The 18501-nt window shown below is 38.8% G+C and overlaps 1 protein-coding gene and 1 long non-coding RNA gene across 2 annotated transcripts in view; one reads left to right on the top strand and one right to left on the bottom strand.

Moving 5' to 3' along the window:
* Ankfn1 (ankyrin repeat and fibronectin type III domain containing 1) overlaps positions 1 to 18501 on the top strand; it is a 449198-nt gene that overhangs the window by 385406 nt on the left and 45291 nt on the right. The window contains exons 16-19 of the mRNA XM_033762964.1: positions 3508 to 3607; positions 3908 to 4040; positions 4523 to 4639; positions 12821 to 13036. Coding sequence (XP_033618855.1) covers positions 3508 to 3607; positions 3908 to 4040; positions 4523 to 4639; positions 12821 to 13036 — 566 coding nt within the window. The remainder of the gene's footprint in view (positions 1 to 3507; positions 3608 to 3907; positions 4041 to 4522; positions 4640 to 12820; positions 13037 to 18501) is intronic.
* LOC117285877 overlaps positions 13167 to 18501 on the bottom strand; it is a 47369-nt gene continuing 42034 nt past the window's right edge. The window contains exon 3 of the long non-coding RNA XR_004516990.1: positions 13167 to 13220. This is a non-coding gene — a long non-coding RNA (uncharacterized LOC117285877). The remainder of the gene's footprint in view (positions 13221 to 18501) is intronic.

Below are 18501 nucleotides of genomic sequence, written 5' to 3'. Positions count from 1 at the left end.
TCCAAATACAGAAACAAAAATAAAATATCTCTTCTCTCACCAACACCCTACATAGACAATATCAAAACCTATATAAATACCTGCATTTTGACTAAAGAACTAGCCACAGCTAATTTACATACTCAGTATTGGGATGACAAATAAAGGGAAATGTTGACAAACTTTATTGTTCATACAGTTCATGTCCTTGACACAATGAATTATAAAGCCAGTTGTTTTCATCAAAACAGTATCCATTAGGACTGAATTTCAACTACCACCCAGTTATTCAGCTTGCAAAATAACACTGACAGAAAACACTGCCTATTATGTGCCGGGTGCCAGGCACACCAATATGGATAAAATAAACTTCCCATGCTCTAAGCATTTCTGTGCAGCTGTGGTAATCTCCAAACTCCCCTCCACTTTTATCGATCTTCTGCCAATATAATCAGATACATTAGGTGTTGTTCAATTGCACCTTCTTGAGTAACTCTGTCACGGAGCATCTGGCCTGTTCCTTCTAGACAGGCGACTGCTGCCTTCACGCCCTGCGCATAGCTGTCACCCTGCTATTGCCTTTCACTATAATCTAAGGATTCGTCCTATCATTTCCCAATATTGATGTTTTTCCTTTGGCATCTCATGTCTTCTTCTTTCTTCAGTTGGTCCCTGTCATGGTAGAATCTTTCGTAACTTCCTGCGAGGGTGCACGGGAGCTTATTTTTGGTTACGATATGTGTCTAAAGAGATGTTACTTTACTTAACACTTATTCAGGGTCTGGACAAGTAAAGAATTCTCAGTAGAAATAATTTTCCTTTAAATTTTGAGGGTGTTGCTTGATGTTCTCAAGCTTTTACTGCTGACAAGACTTATGCACTTGGATTCCAAGTTCTAATTCATTTTCTCACTCTCTCTTTCTCTCCCTCTCCCCCTCACCCGCCTCAGGTTTTTACTTTTCATCTTACTACCATATTCTATAATTTCTCTGTGTTTTGCTGATATGTCATCTGTTGTCTGTTTTACCGGGCAATTAGCCATTCCTTTTCAATACAGAAGTGTGTACCCTTCAACTGTGGGACATTTTTAAAGCTATTTCTTTAAAACTCTATTCCTCTCCTCCGTCATAATAAATCCTTATTATTCAGATGTTTGATCACCTACTTGTCCTTCCATATTTTTTTTCCTTGTTTCTTCTACTTTCCATCTTCATGTCCTTTTACTCCACACTTACTTGGAGAATTTTAAGTTTCGATAACATTTTTAATTCTCAATGCTCTCTTTATTCTATGATTGGTACTTTTGATAAATGCCTGTGCTTTTTAGAAAGATAAAATATCTTAACTCTCAGAATATTAATGATAGGCTTTTATTTCATTTGGTATTTTTTTCAGTATAATCTTTCCTGTGTTGTTTTTCTGCTTATTTATATTTCATGTTGGACATGATTTTCACATGCCTAGTGGTCCTTAGGTATCTTCTCAGATTTAAGAGAAATCAACAGTCACTGGGGAGCCCTGTGCTCATGGATAAGACAATTTATAGGCCTCACTACAGGGTAAACTGGAACTAGCATTTTACTGGGGAATCCCCAATGTCAGAATCTTTGGGTGTATTCTCTGAAGCTGGCCAAATTCTACATGGAAGTTTCTTCTAGTGGCCTCCCCTGAATGTATAAGTTTGGCTACCAGTGTCTGGAGAACCAATAAAAAACAAACGTAATGTATGGAAACTTTCATTTAGTCCATCTGTCCTTGATATAGTACCACCACCACCATTACTCCATTTCCTACTGTACCTGATGTTTTCCTACCTCCCACTCCAGAGACCCGAGGTGTTGTTATTGTTGTTGGTTTGTTTTATTTTCTTTAGAAGGTTTTGTTTTGTTTTGGGTTTTGGTTGGTTTTGGATTGTTTTGTTTTTCCTTCCCAGAAAATAAGCCATTAGCTTTCACCTAGAGTGGGGAAGCAGTGTAGTGGGGGAGGAAACCTAGAAATATCACTCCTTTTTAAATAGATTTCAATAAATCTTTCAGAGTTTTGCTCCACATACACCCTCCACTTCCAGCAGCCCATGGTGCCCCTGGGGTGAATCAGATTATTTCTCAGTTTTCTCTACTGCTGATTTAAGCTTCATTTTTCTCAAGTCTGCTAAATCCATCCGTCCTTCTGCTTTCCAGCTACCAAAATCTACTTGTTTTTGTCTTCTTCCCTGTTGATGTGTCTTTATAGATTTATGTTGTTCCCTTAACCTGAATTCTGGTTTTAGCCAGGTTTATGGAGAGAATGGTAACAGTGAATATGTTTACTATGTAACATTTAACCGATGTCCCACCAGCATCATTTTCAAGCAGCCAAACTCATGCTCAAGTCAGGAAAAAAAATCTTTTTTCCTTTTTTCCAGGAACAGTCACTACCAGCACAAGCTTGAAACTGGCATGAACGCTTGTGTCTTGTCAGCTACTCGTATAGATCACAGGCAGAATTCCACTGGGCCTCAATCACGGGTCATCTGCCCAGTTTTCTATACCTAACAGCAGTGGTACGAGATATGTTCTCAGCCACGGTGGCAAGTCTGTCTGAAGTTTCGTGATGACACCCACAACCCCAGCTTCCCTTGACATAGCTCATAAAAGCTGAAAGCAGTGATTATCCAGTCCAGCTCCATTAGTTGCAGGGACTATGACAGAAGTCTAGAAGTTCTACTACCTTTATTAGTGAGAGTTCCCGGTTATAAACAGAAGAGCTGAACAACAGAAGCAAGAGATGAATTGTTTACTATTATGGTTACAGAGAAATCTACATGATAGCACACCCCCCCATAAAAATATTCACTCAAAGAAATGTCTCAGGTTTTCCTGACTTTGCAAACTTGGACAATCTATTTCATTCCTCAGTCTCAGTTTCTTCCCTGGATAATGAGCATGATAATCATATTATCCCTACAACTATGTTTGTAGGCCAACATACATACTAGAAAAACTGTCCCAGAATTCTAGTGTGGTTGTAGAAAGTGATGTGATGATATTGGTGAGGTTTTGTACTTCTTTTCCCTCATGCCTGAGACTTTCTATAATATGCTTATATTCATTTTATAATGAAAATAATTTAATAGACTATGTAGGCTAACCAGGGGGACTTGGCAGCATTGAGAACTGTGTGACTATTAAAAGGCAATTTTTTAAAAAGGCAATTGAGGGAGGGAAAAGTAGAGCAAAAGACTTACTTTCCTTTTTTTGGTCCTTTTTGATAAATCGCTCAACCTAACAGTATCGATAAAACATCTAAGTTGTTTCTCTTGGAATTATTAATATTCTTCATCTCCAACATATAGTTGTTCATTAACTGAATTAACCATTAGCTTAATAAGGTTTAATAGCCTCTTACAGAAGTGAATGAGCTGAATCCTACATGAAACTGATGAATGATACTGAGGGGACAGGGATAAGAAAGCAGGAAGGAAAGAAAAAGGAATGAAAGTGTTGATCTGTCATATTAAATTTATATTGTATTTTTTTTCTGTTCTAGAAAGTTCAAAATTACAAACCACAGGCCGCAAACAGTCAGTGTCAAGAAGCCTGAAACACCTATTCCATTCTTCAAACAAGTTTGTGAAGACCTTAAAACGGTGGGTCCTATATAGTTTTTCCAGGAAGTGTTAACTTCTAGGAATTGGTTGGTTTTGATTCTGAGTGGAAACTTCATAGAATTTTTTTTTATTAAAGGAATGCATCCCAAGAATCTGGGCAAGATAGTAATTTCTCTGAGTTCTAGCCAGTGAACTTGTGATACATGACAGGAATATGTTTCTAGGTAGATTTCAGATTTATATTTTTTTCACATCCAGAAAAATTGTCTTTTTCCAGGACTCAAGTTTGGAAGAGGAAACAGTTGAGGACAATTTTTTGACTTTGTTTTATCTTTCTAGGGGACTCTACATAGCTGTTGTGTTTTATTACAAAGACAATATGTTAGTTACAAATGAAGATCAAATACCAATCGTTCAGATAGATGACTCTCACACCAGCTCCATTACACAAGATTTTCTGTGGTTCACCAAGGTATGCTGAGTTCTGATTTCATTTTTCCCCACATCGCACCAATTTTACTGCACATAAATCTATAAGCCTTTAGTTGAGGGGTTTCTAGTGATTAAAGTTTTGAGGTGGAAGTAAATTACCCCGAGTCCCTTTAAGCCCTAATATGCCCTATCATTAAACACATGTGCGCGCGCGCCGTAACAGAATAGTTTCTACACTACATTTTCAAAGAAGGAAGCTTGCATCCTGTCAGGTTGTGTCTCCAGTATTCTGAGTTATGGGATCATTTGGCAAAGACTAAAATGTGGATCTGACTGTTTCGTTAGCATTCAGATCTTTTTCCAATTGGACAGAGATCAAAAAATTGTTTCACATGTATCTGAAAATGGACTGGAGAACAAACATCAGGGGTCAAGTTTCCTTCTCTCTGCTTTGCTTTGATGCCACAACCTAAATCATGCACTGGCTTGGACGATGATATGGTCTTGTGACTTCTTTTGCAGCTGTCCTGTATGTGGGAAGACATAAGGTGGCTGAGGCAAAGTGTACCTATCTCAATGTCCTCATCCACAGTGCTGCAAACTCGGCAGAAGATGCTTGCTGCAACAGCCCAGCTACAGGTGAGGGACCAGACCCTCAGGGCTTTTGTCCTTTTACCTTGGAGAGCTCCACTGCCAGTCCTACCTGGAAAGGAAAAGGGGGAACTCCTCCCTCTTTCAGACCCCTGGGCACATGAAGGCTTCTTGTTTTGAGTTGCACATATAATTATATGGGGAATTTGTGCCTTTGGCATGAACAAGGAGTGAGGAGACTCAAGTTCTAGATTTAATACTAATCAGACATCTCGGTTCTCCTTCAGAGCCTTAGTTTCATCACTTGTAAAATAAGAGAAGTCTTACTGGGTCACTTGAAGGACTCTTGCAGCTGCATGAACAAGGGAGCACTTATGAGCATATAAAGAAGGAGACAGAGACCAGCAGATATCCAAAGGAGTTTCTTGATGTAGTGCTCTTGATAGAACATAGGAATTTATGTACAGTTTTTGCTTACTTATAAAAAACAAAGAAAGCGACTCTTAAAAGAGTACCTCTAGTCCTATATGTAATCATCCTTCCATTTTATCAATCAAATCAAATCAAGTGCCCAAGCCCTGCAAGAATCTGTGTAGGCTGTAGAAATGGCAGTGATTGCTAACCAAGCTCTTCTGGATTTTCCTGTCATTGTTTTCTGGTATGACCTTCATTTGTAGATCACAGCACCAAAAAACATCTGTGACATGAAGTTGGGGTCCTTAAGTGATCACTGAGCCATAACCAAAACCATACAAACAAAATTCTACAGCTCCACCCCTGCCTATGATTACAAAATTTGTTTTGTTTTGTTTTTTCTGTTTTGTTTTTTGAGACAGGGTCTCACTATGTAGTTCAGACTGCTCTGGAACTCACTGTGTAGCCCAGGCTGGTCTCAAACTCACAGCAATCCTCCTGCCTCAGCCTCCCGAGTGCTGGGATTTGGGATTAAAAAATGATTACAAAATTTGTTTTGTTTTGTTTTTTCTGTTTTGTTTTTTGAGACAGGGTCTCACTATGTAGTTCAGACTGCTCTGGAACTCACTGTGTAGCCCAGGCTGGTCTCAAACTCACAGCAATCCTCCTGCCTCAGCCTCCCGAGTGCTGGGATTACAGGGATGTGCCAACACACCCGGCTATTACAAAATTTTGATTCTTGAACTCATGACAATAATTCAACACTCTGTTCTAATAATTATTATTGTGTTGCTAATACAATCAATTCTGAAAGGTTACTTTCGGCTCCCCTGTGTTATATTCCATTACAAAGGTAATTTACTGCCTTTTGTCCTAAGTGGTGTCACAGATTTTAGCACACAGTTCTCTACGTTGCACTCACTCTTTCTTGTAGAACCTTCTCCTCCAAGTCCAGAAGTTCTTGGAACTGGGCCATGAGTACTGTTGTTCATTCAGAGCACTCCTTCCTTTCGTCACTGACCCACTGGGTGGAGCGTGTCACCATCGTTCACATTGCTCTTTCTTTAGGACAAAGTACATTCCCAGGAGGCTGACACCCCTTAAAGGACCCTCCCTAAACCCACTGTATGCCTGAAATATGCCCGGATCCCAAACCGAACAACCTTAAATTTTCAAGCATGGCTTTATCATGTGTTTATTAGAGGCTTCCCAGAACGCTTTCATGTGATATCAGTAACATGAGAAGGATCAGGCTGTTACAGTCCAGTGCAGTCAGATGCTCAGGGATGCCACGATGGCCAGTGTGACCCTACTCCACATTCTCATACCAACAGTCTTGGATTTCCTTGGCTCCTAAATCTATCAATCCCACCACTTTTCATAATGCATCACCTGCCCTATGAGGTTGTTTTCCTTCTTGTTAAGCTTAGATTTCATGATTCATCATAATCATTCCTTGAAAATATTCTACATTTTCTCCCTCCGCATTATTTATTTTCAAAAGCCTCAAGTCTGGATGAATCCAATATGTCTACACTGAAGTAACTGTACCTTGATTGTGCAGAAAATCACCTAAAAAGTTGATTGGTTTTATGTTAACCTTGTACTAAGATTCTCACATGGAATGTTAGCTAGCAGTCCCTTTCAATTTCTCTAATAAATTTTCTTTCTCATGCTGCAACTATTTAAAACCTTCTCCACCTCCCTGTACCCCTTCTTCCTTTCCTCCACAGTCTATTTCCAGATAATGTTGCCTTTACTGCTTAATTCACTAAATATATATATATATATGTATATATGGCAATGGAAGAGATTTTTTGCCACCACCACATTTACAAACCTCCCTACATTGACTCCACCTTCTCTTCTCTCCTATTCCAACAGATTCTCACTTCTACCAAAAGCTCATCTCTCTACATTTTCTCTGGATCCCATCTCTTACCTCCCATCTTTATTTTAAAATACTCAAGCATCTCCAATCTAACTTCCTCCAAATTCCTCTCTTAGCCCCACATAACCCTTCAGCTACGGAACAATCTCTCTTCTCCTCCTTACACACAACTTTTTCCACTTACTTCCTCATTTACCATTAGTTATCAGCTCTCTGACTTTTGTACCACCATGCCTATAAAACTGCACCCAAAGTCCACCAGAAATAAAAGGCAGACAGAGCTTCCAAGTCTATCATTTGTATGAACCCTTGGGTGTGTGGGAGAGAGATTTGGGTTGCAATCAAGAGATATTTCTGGTAAACAGCCAGAAATTTCAGGAAGAAAAAAGCAATTCCCAATACTCCAGCAGTTTGGGGGTCTTTTCTCATTCTAAATAAATGTTCATTTTTATACCCAACTTTAAAAAAATATAAACTATTTTCTCTATTGTGACAAAGAGTCAAAACAAAGGTCTTGAAGCCCTAGGCACATCAGAAAATTCCAGACCAGTAGAACAGCCCAGGCTACTTGGACCACCTCAGATGTTTCAAAAAGACAATAGTTCATCTACAAATGAATTTGTTCTGGAATGAAAGATTCTTTTGCTTTCTTTCCTATTCTCATTCAGTGTTTGTCTCATTTTTAGAGGTTATTCTCTTTTTTTCTTTTTTTTTCCCCTTATTGAGTTTATTGGTACATTTTAGGTATACAATACAGTTACATTCATCATTGGGATCTTGTACCTTTACATGACAGGTCTTGGTTCTCATTTTTTCCCCTTGTCCCTGCCTTCCCTTCGCCTCCTCCTCACCTCCCTATTTACAAAAACTTTATTTCCATTCTTTTCATTTTCTCCTATTTTTTTCTTTTCCCTTATTTCCTTTCCCCCACCCTTCCCACTTCCCCTACCCCTTTAGCCCTTTTCTTCCTATTTCACATTGTAAATTACCCAACTTTATATTTATAATTTTGTAGTCTTCATCTAAATAAAGCCCCCACAAAATTTGTTTCCACCCCTACCAATGACTTCAGTTTTACTAAATCCAAGGGACAGTGTTAAGCCCTCTTTGCAACTGATAGCACAGCAGCATTTGATACACAGGATCCTACTCTCCTTTTCCCAACTGGTACAATCCTTGGCTTCCAGAATTCCACATTCTCCTGGGTTTTTTCCAGCTTTTTCATCTGCCTTTCTGAATCTCTTTTGCTAGCTCATGTGCTATTTTCTGTTTAAAACCGTCTTTTTCCACCTCTTTGCCTTGCTAATTCCTATATATTGTTGAGATCACAGCTTAATTTTTATACTTCCTCAGGAATCCTTTCTCTGACTTCCTGATTTGCTGAATCATTACCATAGCACCTTGTTTTCTTCATTCAGGACAATGATCATAACCCCACTAGTTAATAATTTTTATCAATATCTGTATAGTGACCAATTTGCTCTATGACTTCCTAAGTTCAAGAACTATGTCTGCCTTGGTTACCTCTAGACCCCCAGTGTTTGGCATGTGGAAGACCCTCTGCACTTACTATTTGGGTAAATAAGTGTATTTGTCAATCTAACCCCAAATACCTCCCAAAATCACATTTAAGGAAAACTCTGACCAAATGAAAAGTGATCACAGAAAAGTATCTTGGACCACAATTACAATGTGGGTATTTCTCCAGCCCACCATGGCAATCATAATCTTGTAGTCATCACCTCTTATAGAGCCCTCAACAAAAGCTTTAATACTATTAGGCTCTACCTTCCCTCCTCCATGTTTCTGCTTGCAGAAACAGCAGTTGCTTTCATCTTTTTGCAGGAGGATTTAGTATCCAAACTATTTGCTTGTCTCTATAATTAAAATTTCTAGAAATGTTGAAGGCACCTGAGAGGTGGGAGATAAAGTACAGAAAAAAACTGCAGAAAAAGAAAAATGAATTTGTGAATTGGCATATACTTAACCATTTAGATCACTTTATTAATCTAACATTTTCACAATGTTCCAAGGAAAGTAAAAATGTACCATATATAACTTGAATGGCGTTAACCATCCATAAATTCTGTTGCTCTGTCTGTGATGTATCTCTTTTTACTCTCTGCTTCTTTCCAGTCTTACTACTGCTGCCTGATTACTTTAGTTGTACCAAAAGCCCCAGTGTCATCCTCCCGTGTCTCCTCTCAGTACTCTCCAACCCATTCTCCATCTTCTGCCAGAACAGCCAACCTGAAACCATGCTGTGGAATTCCCTACCTTAGAATCTTTCATTTGTGGCCCAGACATTTTATGACACACAGGACTTTATCCATAATCTTTTTCTCCTTCCTTTCTCCGGTTTATCCTTCATCACAGTATATACCAACAACTCCATTTAATCCTTGTTAACTGATTTCTATTCTATAACAAGGTCCTCCTTAAAATAGCAAGGAGTAAATAATGATAATGTAATAACTACTATCTTTCATTTAACAGATTAGGTGTGAAACACTGTGCTAAGTGATTTCCAAATGCATCTTGTTTAATCTTTACTACAACCTAATGTGAATGTACTATTACTCATATTCATTTGACTGATGATAAAACTAAGACATAAAGTTTAATTTGTATCCATTCTCACAAGTAGAAATAGAAGAGTATGGATTCAAATCCAGATCTATATAACTCCTAGGACTGCATTCTTAATATTCAGCATATTATATGATAATTTGCAAAAAGTAGACAAAAATTTTAAATAATCTTTACTGTTTTTTTAAATATAAGTCAATTCTGCAGCATTAGTACTGATTTTAGAATTGCCATTTAAGTTTATTTCAAAGAAGGTAAAGTATTAATGAATTAATTAAAAGTTTCTACACAGAAAGAGAAACAAGTATCTGTTAGCCTTTGGATTTTAAAAACTAAGATGAGAAAGCCTATAAGGGACCAAAACCCCACCCTGTTTTCTTTTCCTCAAGAAAATAGAGGGGGCCAGGGATTTAGCTCAGTGGTGTTGCCACCTGCCTCACAAGTGCAAGGACCAGAGTTCAATCCCCGGTAACAAAAAGAAAGAAAGAAGGAAGGAAGGAAGCAAGGAAGAAAGGAAGGAAGGAAAGAAAGAAAGAAAGAAAATAGCAGAGGCCTCTTCTTAGGAAGAGAATGTATATTGTTCTCCTGGTGAGAAGTATCAGAATTATTTATCCTCAAAGACAATAACAATCTGACAGTGTAGGTTGTATTTCATTAAACTTCCCTCTTCCACGGTTTTTAGAAATTAGTATTAATGAATGAGAGCTAGATAACAATCTATGAACTATGTCTTCTTTTTTACTTCTGAAATTGTTCTCAAAATTTTACTCTGCTTTTATAGGCCTTCGCATTCTGACTCTGGACTTCTTTCAACTTCCCATGTCACCACAATCTAAATAAAACTCTCCAAAACAGTGCCTCTATCAAGGGCTTGCTTATAGTTCTATAATCTGTTCTGATGATAAAATAGATGCATTCCTATTCACTGTCAGGTGGCTCGTACTCCTCTTTGCCTTGTCAGACCATTAGGGGTCCAGACTACCTAACCTGATTATACAGCCTGACAGGTATTAACATGATCTATTTTCCCTTTACAATCTAAATAACCTTGTATTTGATCCCATTGAAACATGATTGTAATTTATTTTCACAAGAATATTCTGCTTTTCTATTGGGTACCCCCAATCCAATTTGATGTCATTGAAAATTTTCAGAATGATTTTAGTGCTTTCTTACTCAGCCTATTAGAAAATCTATCCAAAGATGACAGTGAACCAATGACAATACCTACTTAATGAGACGAATGTCTTAATCAGTGTATACCATCAGCCTTGGTCCAAAGTGAACCATATTTTCCAGTGTTCTAATGCAATACAGTGTGCTAATTTGGTCAACAAAGAACTGCTGCATTCTTACTGTATGTGGCAAGCACCATACAAAGGACTCATTGGACACAGATGAAAAAATCATGAACCCATGCTATGTGCATCAATTTTATGCAGCAAAGCCAACGTCTGATAAAAGTCTGTACAGAAAATAATCGGGAAGGCAGGAGGAGAAAGTAAATTCTACCTCTGAGAGTAAGGAAAGTTTTCCCAGAGAAGGTGAAATCTGGACTGGATCTTAAAAATGAGCAGGTGGTAAGACAAGGTGAGCTTCTAATTATAGCAGAAAAGAAAGCCCATATGCCCACACCGCAGCAGGCTTAGAAGAATGCAAAAATACTTTCTCATGTGTTATTTAATTTAATCCTGCAAACACTCTGTGACAGTGAGGGTGAACCTTTTAGAGTTTTTGGTGATAACAATCCGCCCCTGTGCAAGCACGCCATGGTGCGACACCACTCCCTATGTAGTAAGGACTAGCATAAGGGACATCTGAGCTATAAGGACCTTTAATTTAGGAGGTGAAACTTGGGACCAGAGAGGGTAAACAGTCAGTCCAATAGTTAAGAAATACCAGCCAGCCCTGAAACTCAACACCGGTACAGTGAAGTTATAATAGTAGGGCTGTGCTATAGCCAGCTTGTACTGGCTCGGGAGGGCCAACTGTTAAATACGCACAAATTTTGAAAGCTTGTTATCAAAGTTTGGTTAGCTTGAAATAAACTAAGGCAAGGATATTTACACCACAGAGATTGGTAGATGCTGCAAATCAGATATCTCCCTTTTATTATTATGTTCTTTTAGCCAGTTTACCAGCACAACACTGCTCATTAGTAAACTGCCTCTATATAAAATTACAGTACTGTGAAGGCCTGGACTAAAAACCTTACCCAAACCAATTCTCTATTACTTGGGATCACTTGTTAGAAAGGGAAAATCCATTTAGGCTATTTTTAAAGCACTAATACTGCCAAGTGAATCGTTACAATATGTCCGTAATTATTTAGAAAATTCCTTACACATTATGTCTGACTATTGCAAGGAAGAGTAAAAGGCTTACGACATGATCCCTACCTATATGGGAGCACGCCAGTGCTTTTGAGATACTAATGTTGACCGCTGGCTCATTTATTTTTAGGTCAACATTATCACTTCTACAAATTGCAGTTCTACTTTTGCTATCATGCTGGCAGGTCATCTCATTATCATTTACAGACCTCTGGGGTCATTTATAACTTTTAAAATACAGCTATTCGAAGCAAGAGAAAACTGTATCCCAATCATCTAGGGCTCTAGGTTAGAAATCTTTAAACTCTGCATTTTTGTTAAACGCCTGCTTATTTTCCATAACACCCACTTGGGCCCCTCACATCTAATGTGACATCCTTCCTTCCTTTTCCACTTCTTTAAAATATTTGTCTATCTCAATCAACCTACTTTATAAGCAATTTTAACAAGCTTTTAAATAAATAAATACCCTAAATGCAGGTAAGTGGAGCCAGGCCAATCTCCCAATTAAAGTATCTTGAAGGGAATGCACCCTCACTTGGGGCCCTATACAATGTGCTACATTGTCAATTCACTTCTTCATTTTAAACAACCCCGCCTCACACTAGCTTGCTGTAGATCTCTTGACAACTCCACCAGTAGCATATTTGAAATATCAGGCATTTTTCTTTAAAACATCTGGGATTCTCTTCAAGTACTGGTTAACTGAGGTTCATGTGCTAGTGTGTCTACGTGTGTAAGAGATCTTTACAGATATTGAACTTGCTTTTAAAAGAAAAAACTTGATTTTTGTGCTGCTTGCAATAATCTTCATAGGCTTGTAGTGAAGACTTTTTCTTAAGTTTCTGTTAAGTGCTTTTCTAAGATGCCACACGTTCCAGGTTTCAATCTGACAAAACATACAGCTTCTCAGAAGTCATACACTTATTCAGTGTGTCTTTTGTCGTGGTTGTATTGCTTTGCTTATGCCTTATCATCTCAGCTACTGCTATTTGTTTCTAGAATTTACTTGGAACACACAACTTGGGAAGAGTTTACTACGAGCCCATTAAAGACCGGCATGGAAACATCCTCATGGTCACCATCAGAGAGGTGGAGATGCTTTATTCTTTTTTTAACGGCAAATGGATGCAGATCTCAAAGCTGCAAAGCCAGAGGAAGTCTCTGTCAACACCCGAGGAGCCAACAGCCTTAGACATTTTACTGATAACCATCCAGGTAGGTAGTTGTTTTCCTGATATAGTTGAAATTACAAACATAATGATGGAGGCTCTAATGAAATTTATCAGAAGCCACTTACATGTGCAGCAGCAGAGTGGAGACAGTCCTGAGATGGATCGTTACTCATATCTCACACACAGGAAAGATGATGAGGCTTTTCATTATTAATCTCTTTCTAGATCTGAAATACAAGCAGTACAAATAGTGGTCACATGAAAATGTGCTGGCCAACAAACCAGTAAGAAACAATGATACAATGTGAAATAGGAAGAAAAGGGCTAAAGGAGTAGGGAAAGTGGGAAGAGTAGGGGAAAGGGAATAAGGGAAAAGAAAAAAATAGGAGACAATGAAAAAATGGAAATAAAGTGTTTGTAAATGGGGAGGAGAGGAGCAGGTGAAGGGAGGGCAGGGACAAGGGGAAAAAAATGAGAACTAAGACCTGTCATGTAAAGGTACAAGATCTCAGTAATGAATGTAACTGTACTGTATACCTAGAATGTACCAATAAACTCAATAAAAAGAAAAAAAAGAAACAATGACACAAATAATTCAGTAGTAGATCTACAGAGTGGACTGTGACCATGACATATTATAGTATGGATAGAGGTATACTTTGTGTGTGTATGATTATTTGAACAAAAACACCCATACACATACTTACTATTGTTTATTCTTTACAATACTCTCTTGGAATAGACAGGCATGATTAATTCCATTTTAGGAATGAAATAACTGGGGCTCAAAGAGGTTAACTGACATACAGCTATACACAGGCAAACTTAGTGAAGCTAATAAAGCTTCCGTGTCTTTCAGTTCTTCACTTGAACGAGTCCTTTTGAGTCCCTGACTGGCACTCTAGCAATTTCACACTGATAATTCCATATTATTTTCCTTGAAGGAGGGATCAGAATTATGTTCACTTTGGCCCCTAAAAACATGGAATTGCTAGAAAAGGGCAGAACAGAGATTTCAACTCCGATTTTTTTACTAGAGCCAGGCTTTCTTCTGCTATATTACATCTAGAGTAGGAGCTACTATTTTAGTGCATGAACGATGGGGGACGAAAGATTCACCTGAATAATGAATAGCCACCGAAGTTCAAATACCAAGCAGCTTAGACGCAGACCCAGCCTGGATGGCATCACGATGACCCGCGCTCGTGACTGCTTAAGAGCGCTCACCATCCCGGCCACCACGCTGTCTTATGCATTTCTGTGTAAGCATAGGATTCAAGCTGTTTCCTTTTCTTTCTTTTTTAAAACCCAGTGAACAGTAGTTGTATAAAACTCTTAGTTTAGAATAACTGGCAGAAACATCAACAGTGAGCCCCAAGTAAACAATGACATATATCTACAAAGCAGCCCATGTGGAGTAGTAAGCGATGAAGGATCCAGTCACACACAAACCCAAATCCCAGCTTTCTAACTTATTTTCAGTCCCAAGTGTGGGATGCCTACTGCAATAATCTCACCTGTTCATTACGTGCACTGGACCAAACCAGGACAAAGTCCAACACAGCAAAGGTAAGCTAATTGGTCAAAGCCAATACCTCTGGATTTGATTTTATTGAACTTGCGTTCATAGCAAATTGATAGAGTGTAGTGTATGTGTGAAAGGGGTGGGGGCAGGGAACACAGACACATTTGTAGCTCCCCTCTTCACCTTTTACAAGCGAGTGCTAAAAGAAACATTAAAAATCATAATAAATTGAGCTTTTACAGGGTGACTAATACACTAATCCCCTATAGGGATAAACTGGGGTCTGGGCTACCTTTGCTCCTAGAAACACAGCACAAGCCCCAGCATGATATAATACCTGGTTTTTCCTAGACTTATTACATTAAAAATGTGTTACAGGTGCAGAAAAATTCCAGTCTGGTGAAAGGTTGTTAGAGAAGGAGACCAAAAATAGAGGCAGGATCAGGTTTCCACACAGATCCAAGTGGAAAATTTACCCCCGCTGACTGGCACATTCCTGCTTGATGTCATTCCCAACCACCTCCTCTCCCCTTCTCTTTCCCTCACTTTTTCTCTCCCCCCTATATAGATGGAAATGGGTACTAAAATTCTTAGAGCTGGTGTCTAATCCATCCTAGATTTAGGATTCCATGGTCAGGACTAGGCTCCAACTCAACACAAGGGTTGACAGGTCTTGATGAAGGCCCAGGCAGGCTGAGAAACTCCCACAGTGACAGGCCACAGACTATTCTCCTTCCTCGGGGAAGTGGGATGATGACAGTCGGGCACGCTTGTCATTGGAAACCTGGGCTTTCTCTCGCTACCTCACAACACACTCTGGCTACCACTTTGGGATCAGTCTGACTGGGACATTATTCCTGACCCCGTCCTTTCTAATTATATGACCAGAACAAATTACTGACTTCTCATCCCGTTTTGCCTCCTTTAAAACAAAGAAACCCCTGCATGAAGTGACTTAGTATGTAAAGCCTTAGGAGAGTAGCACAATAAATGCTAGTGATTTTTATTATCTCTCCTCGGGACACGTACAGCACATCTCTTCTTCCCTACTCTCCTGCACACCCCTGGTATCGACCCACTTATTCCCTGAAGCATTGTATCACTTCATCTACTTTTTCATAACAGTTAAGAGAGGCTGTCTAAAAACTACATGATGCACAATGGGTTTTCAAAAATGGTTTTCTAAACTTTTAACAAAATCTCAGCCCAAAACTAATCTAATAGGCCAGAGGTCCCCAAGGAAGCTTCACTGTCCAACTCTCTTAATTTCCTGACCCTCTCAAATCCTAGACCTTTGAAACTGACCCCTCTAATACAAGTAGGAAAGAAAAATCTTTCTTGTGCCGTTGGAAGTAAAAGAGAGCTAGTAAGGACAGGTTAGAGTACCTCTGAGCAAACTCACTGTCAGAGTATTTCCAATAAGAAAGCTCCTCTTCTGTGCTAGGTGTTCTAAACATGATCTTCAGGGGTCACTTCAGGAACCGGATACCTTCATGTGAAGTTTCCTCTGAAAATTAATCTCTCACCTGTGTACTTATATTCAGTTTTGTAATGCTTTGTTACATCTATATATAATTTTATTCAAAATCCAATGGGCTTAAGTCGGGGATTTAGCTCAGTGGTTCCACCGCCTGCCTCGCAAGCACAAGGACCCGAGTTCAATCCCCAGTACAAAAAAAAAAAAAAAAAATCCAATGGGCTTGAGAAATTCTTTTGCTTCCAGTTTGCAGATGAGACCATGGATTTCAAGTAGATCACTTGCCAAATTCCTATCAGTTGAAATGCAGAAGAAGGGCTCACATCTTCTGACACCCAGCCTAGTGCCATTCCTATTCTACCATGTTGCTTAATGCACTCTCTCTTCACTTTTTCTCCACCTTGCTTAGGAGTTTGTCCTAGAGAAGCTGTGCTGCAGGTTGGCGTGTGTGTGTGTGTGTGTGTGTGTGTGTGTGTGTGTGTCCTCCCATCCCTGTTTTCCTTCTTGTCTTCTCCTTGGGAATTCTTTGCTGCCTCAAAGTGCCCTAGACCTATTTCATCTTCTGCCTTTTCTTTTTTTTCCCTACTCTTTCTACCCTGAAGTGGTATCTAACATAGGTATCAAAATTATCAAATCAGGGAGATAAATGGGTATGAGCTAATTGGCCTGGACTTAAGAAACAATGAGTTCACACAAAAATGTATTTACCAATATTCACAAAGTATTATCCATAACAGCCAAAGAGCAGAAATAATTTTAATGTCAAATAGCTGATGAATGGAACAAAATGTGATATAGACATACAAAGGAGTATTATTCAACCATAAAAAAGAATGCAGCACAACCCATACTACAAAGTGGACAAACCTTGAAAATATGCTAAGTGAAAAAAGCCAGTCAGAGTGTCACATATTATATGGTTCTATTTATATACTATAGCCATAGTAAGCAAAATCCATGTAGATAAAAAGCAATGGTTCTGGGGGCAAGAGAGGAGAGATTAGAGAATGCCAACTAATCAATGTAGGATTTCTTTCTAAGTGATGAAAACATTCTGGAATTAGACAGAGATGGTGGTTGCATGATCTTATAAATATTCTGCGCATCACTGAATTGCATAGTTCAACAGGATGAATTTTGCAGTATTTAAGTTACATCTCAATTTTTAAAAAGAAACAAGTAGAAGTTATATAGACTGCATTAATCTGGAGAGTCTTCATCTCATCTAAAGACAGCAAACTCTGTTCGGTCTCAGCTATTGCAATGGAGGAGCATGGTTCCACTGTTGAGATATTTTCCACTTTTAAAAGAGCAGTTTGAGTTCCAGTGTTTAGGGTAAAAATCTCCTTAGTATTAAAAGCAAGAAAATAATTCAGAAAATTTAAATTATTTTTAGTCTATATAATCTTGGTCCCACAAAAGCCACTAGACACCATTCTGTCACGATTCAGCTTCCACACCACATCCAGCAAAATAAAAGCTCTATAGTTATTGGGAGAGTAACTGTTTATTATTCCTTTAACAAGCTCTTAGGATATCAGATCAATGAAAAGAGACGCAATACACCCTTCCTGATCACTGTGCCACTACAGCTTTTTCTCTCCTGGAGGCCCAGCCTCATAGCCCACACCTCTGAGCCTTTCATTTTGTGTTTAATAAACATTTTTTTCAACACCCACTAGGTTCCAGGCACTCTTCTAGGTGCTATAGGGAAAACAAATGAATAAGTCAGAGTCCTTGCTCTCAAGGAGTTCAGTCAAGGGAAAGAGACAGTCTTGTAAACAAATCAAAGTAATACAAGGCAGAATTAAACCAGAGTCTGATAGCAGTACAAACAGCGTACTATGAGAGCACACAAAGCAGCTATTAATTCTGCCTGGAAATATCAGGGAAGGCACTGCAGAAGAGGTGGCGTTGGGCTGAGACATGAAGATAAGTTTATCAGGTGGAGAAAGAAAAAACAAGGAAAGGGAATGAAGAGGGAATTCAATAGAGGCCATAATAAACAAGGTAGAAGCTGGAAGAATTGATCTCACCCTCCCTTGGGTCCATGTAGACCTTACACACTGTCCTTATGGCCTTTGTTATGCTGGTGTAGAAAAACTGGTTTACATGTTTCACCAAAACACTGAAATATAAATTTCTGGAAGGAAAAGACAGTGTCTTAATCATTTTGGTGTCATTAATAACCTACCATAATCCCTGACATAGCTAGGTGCTCGACAGTAGTTGCGAGTAAGTGAATTCATGAACAACAATCACAAAAAGGAGATTAGAGCATGTATTATGGAAATCCATTATGGCAGGAGAGAGGGGACATAAAAAGGCTATCATGGAAGGTAGTGACTAGAAATGTGGGTTAGAGGTTAAAGCACATACTCAATTTGTTGTTAGAGGGCCTTTCTAGTGTACTGTATTTACGTGAAGAAGACAGCTCCTTTCTTTTCCTTATGTTTCTCAGGCTCCAAAAACATTCTGATGAAGAATAAATGACTGTGTAAAGGCA

This window comes from Fukomys damarensis, unplaced genomic scaffold (genome assembly GCF_012274545.1).
Source record: "Fukomys damarensis isolate Sample0158 unplaced genomic scaffold, DMR_v1.0_HiC HiC_scaffold_13, whole genome shotgun sequence".
In the NCBI taxonomy this organism is placed as follows: domain Eukaryota; kingdom Metazoa; phylum Chordata; class Mammalia; order Rodentia; family Bathyergidae; genus Fukomys; species Fukomys damarensis.
This window is presented reverse-complemented; position numbering and strand designations above follow the sequence as displayed.